This window comes from Panthera uncia, chromosome A2 (genome assembly GCF_023721935.1).
Source record: "Panthera uncia isolate 11264 chromosome A2, Puncia_PCG_1.0, whole genome shotgun sequence".
Classification (NCBI taxonomy): domain Eukaryota; kingdom Metazoa; phylum Chordata; class Mammalia; order Carnivora; family Felidae; genus Panthera; species Panthera uncia.
In genome coordinates, this window is record NC_064816.1 from 107,339,470 (window position 1) to 107,343,710 (window position 4,241).

The 4,241-nt window shown below is 41.6% G+C and overlaps 1 protein-coding gene across 1 annotated transcript in view; it reads right to left on the reverse strand.

The window, feature by feature from the left end:
• Positions 1–2,565: 2,565 nt before the first annotated feature.
• The window catches only part of TWIST1 (twist family bHLH transcription factor 1), a 2,637-nt gene continuing 961 nt past the window's right edge, over positions 2,566–4,241 (reverse strand). The window contains exons 2-3 of the mRNA XM_049643145.1: positions 3,745–4,241; positions 2,566–3,227 (exon numbers count right to left, since the gene is read on the reverse strand). The exon at positions 3,745–4,241 is cut by the window's right edge and continues 38 nt beyond it. Of these exons, the coding sequence (XP_049499102.1) occupies positions 3,787–4,241 (455 nt within the window). The 3' untranslated portion in view covers positions 2,566–3,227; positions 3,745–3,786. The remainder of the gene's footprint in view (positions 3,228–3,744) is intronic.

The window sequence follows — 4,241 nt, forward strand, 5'->3', positions numbered from 1 at the left end:
CTTAAAAAGCTCCATTATGAATATGAGCCTGAAGACTGCAGGAGCAAGAAGCTTGTGCCGTTGTTGAGTGTGGGAAAAAAAGTACACACAGTATGTGAGTTTTTGCTATTTAACATTATTTTATTAATAATTTGTACCACTTTAGAGAGGATACCTGCAACTGTGCATGAGTTATCATCTGTGCATGTGCTTAGCAAGTGTGTGCACAAAGAAGGAACATAAATGTGTGTGTGTAAGAACAAAAATTTACTTTCTTATGACTGAAGGCTATCAATCCAACGAAATTAAAAGCAAGATTTAAAAAAAAAACAAAACTATGTGCACAGTAAAGGAACCATTTTTACTCAGTGGTTTATAGAATTCACCCAAGGCTATTTTATACAGCATTTTTCCCTCCAGTGAATGCATTCTGGCTAAAGGGTAGAGTCCCCCAGTCCAGCCATCACATTAAATTCTCACTTCTGAAGCAGAGGTAATTCATTTTAAGTGTCCTTTAAATAAGAATAGGTAGCAAAAAGAATTAAAACAGGAAAAAAATAGTAGAGCAAAAGAAATACAGGTGGCTTTATTTCTATTCTAAAAAAGAATTAGCATTGTTATGTGCAAGGGGGAGGAGATTGGCAATACAAAATCAGTCTGCAACCTGAAAATTGTATTCTAATAGTTAATATTTTCCATGAATTATTCTCATTCAAAGTAAAGCTATTCATCGCCTTTCATTCATTCATTCATTTCTCTGAAAATCTAGGGAAAAAATATTGCCTTCAGTTTAGCAACACAAATATGGTATTTTTCTCCACAGGGTTCTCTTATGAGAAAAGAGAACAAAATACTAAAGAAAAAGAAAAAAAGAAAAAAAGAAAAAAATTAAAAAGGCAAATGAAAAGCTACCTTTTGTAAAACCTCTGGGTTTTAAATCATCAGAGATAAGATAGAGATTACCTTCTCAGCAGTGACAGTCAGCTCCATCCTGATGTACGTCAAGAAATCTGAAATATCAAATAGTCAGACCAAGCTAGTGAACAAGGAGATTCCTCCATGAACAGTTTAGAAAATGGAGGTGTAGGATGATACACACAAAAGAGAGAATTACCATCTTGATGTGCCCTCCCTCATTCTTCTAGGGTACCCTTACATTTCTACCCTATACACACGCACTCCCTCTCTCTCTCCACTCTGCCAATACACCCACACCCTACAAATACATGCACACATAATCACTTTCCCGGCTCATGTAGTTATTTGGTAAAGGAATACCAAAATCCAAACAAATTCCCCAAGCCTTCACTAACCTTTCAGTGTAAGTAAATGCTACAGGGTCCTTATCCTAAAATACGGTCTCAAATATTCAGAATAGTAAATTTACAATATTGTTATGTCAGCATTCCCTGATGTTGTGTGGGAGGGAATGAAAAACCTTCAGGTAATAAGAGCCTCAATCTGAGTTGAACAAACACAACCTGTTTGGATTCATATACACTTGTCTGCCATAGCCTTTGTTTGAAATAGACAACAAAATTATTTTCCAGTTTGAAAGCTTGCCAGATTACACCTGAATGCAGTAAACTAGATGTAAAAGTTAAGCACTGAGTGATACAAACGTATTGCTCCTAATGATATTAGTTATGAGCCAATATTTTCCTGGTTCAGAAATAACCATAATGAAATAAAAATCAAGCCCCATTTGCCCATTTAACTTAACTTCATCAGATTTTGTATACCTGTAAGTAATCAAGGAAAAATTCCGTGTAATTTTGGATAAAATCTACTTGCTAATGAACTGACCAGAAAATGAATAGCTATTGCATTTAAAATTGTAATTGTTCCAATTGTTACTGAAGATACTGGAAGTTCAGGTTTTTTGCTTATTGTATTTGACTCTATAGTTGTATGTTCTTTATACATATAAAAAAGGAGCATGCTTCCCAAATAGGTAACATCAACATGGGAAAATATTCTTAACTTTGGCTTTTCTTTTAAGCAAACATGACATTAAATATCATTTTCATTCATGAAAGAGAGGTAAATTACAACTGGAATTATCTTTCCTGCTGAATTAAACTTGACTATTTTCAGTGCATTTGTATTGATTTATACGTGTACAGATAGGTCATTTTAAGAACACTTTATACACCCGTTCACTGAAATGAACCTCTTATTTAAAAATCCTCACAAACAGTGGAGCTCATGACAAAAATACAGAGTTAACAAGAGAAAAGACTGCTGGCTTCATATTGCTTATATGCGTTGAACTGTTCTACGACTGCCTCCTCAAAATATAAGCAAGAGAGGTGAGTAACAAATTTAAGTTTTCGCTGTTTAGAGAACTGGTAAGGGATGAAGGATAGATGCCACAAAGCCCACTGAACACCAAATTGGAATAATAATAAAGCTGTCTTTCTAAATAACATGCCTGTGCCTGTCAGTAGCTAGTTTATTTGCGTTTTTCACTGCTTTGTTTATATTAGTGCCCCCTCCCTCCTGGGTGCCTCCAGAGTTAAACAAGCAAGTATTTACCGCCAACTTAATCCTGAGCTTTAAAAATATAGACCAAACTTTGAGGTTCTTAAAATTTTCAATCATATTTATTTATTGCAGAAAAATAATATACAAAGATATTTACAAAACAATCATAAAAATATGAATGCATTTAGACACCGGATCTATTTGCATTTTACCATGGGTCATCAATAAATAAATAGAATGTTGTTTTTTGTATTTTAAGTTTTTTTTTTTTTCCCTCAGAGGAAGAATGTAAAAAGGAATGAACTGACTGTGATTTTGCAAGTCAGTTTGATTCCCGTATTTTTATTTCTAACGATGTTCTGAAAATTCCTCTGGTTGTTACCATTTTAAAATGGAGAAAGTCCATAATGATGCCTTTCCTTTCAGTGGCTGATTGGCACGACCTCTTGAGAATGCATGCATGAAAAAATAAAAATAAAAACATTCTTCGTCAAAAAAAAAAAAAAGGAACACAAACAACTGTTCAGACTTCTATCAGAATGCAGAGGTGTGAGGATGGTGCCGCTGCCCGTCTGGGAATCACTGTCCACGGGCCTGTCTCGCTTTCTCTTTTAAAAGTGCGCCCCACGCCCTGTTTCTTTGAATTTGGGTTCTGCTCTTCTAATTTCCAAGAAAATCTTTGGCATATATATTTATTTTTAGTTATCCAGCTCCAGAGTCTCTAGACTGTCCATTTGCTCCTTCTCTGGAAACAATGACATCTGCAAAAACCCAGAGAGGGGAAAGTTGGTTATTGTTTAGGTCTTCGTGGCTGTTTTCTAAGACTAGTGAGCTCTGTTCTTATCACCACTACTGAGAAATTGCGCTGAACAACCTGGAAGGATTTCAGCCCAAGGGCAAGAGGAAGTGGGTGGGCGGAAAGAAGGAGGAGGTGGAATTTGGAAACATTTGTTTTAAGGAGAAGGAAAACTTAAAGCCAAAAAGAAAGGGAGGCGCTGGCAAGAAAACTGTCTTTACCCATGACCCTGGAGTCTTTCTCAGACTTCCCTCCTGTCTGGCACGCACACTCACGCACACGCACGCTCCTAACCGGGGCGTATTCCCCCCTCTCTCTCTAGCGGGGACCGACCAGCCTTTCGGGGACGTTCAGGGGATGAGGTGGCGAAGGCTGAGAGCGGAGTGGGAGAGGGGGCTGAGGAAGGGGCAGGCAGCCGCGGCCCGGCCGTCAGTCCGTCCGCCACCTGAGCGGCGAAGGGGCGTAGAGTTGTCGGTCCTTACCTAGGTCTCCGGCCCTGCCGAGGGGGTGGGGAGCTCCGCCTGCTAGTGGGACGCGGACATGGACCAGGCCCCCTCCATCCTCCAGACCGAGAAGGCGTAGCTGAGCCGCTCATGGGCCACATAGCTGCAGCTTGCCATCTTGGAGTCCAGCTCGTCGCTCTGGAGAACCTGGTAGAGGAAGTCGATGTACCTGGCCGCCAACTTGAGGGTCTGGATCTTGCTCAGCTTGTCCGAAGGCAGCGTGGGGATGATCTTCCGCAGCGCGGCGAACGCCTCGTTCAGCGATTGCGTGCGCTGGCGCTCCCGCACGTTGGCCATGACCCGCTGCGTCTGCAGCTCCTCGTAGGACTGCGGGCTCCCGCCGCCGCTGCTGCTGCCGCCGCCGCCGGCGCCGCCGCCGCCGCCACCCGCAGATTTCTTGCCGCGCTTGCCCTGGGCCGGGCTGCCCGGCTCGTCGCCGCCTCCGACGCCCCCGCCCGCGGCCCCGCCGGGCCCCG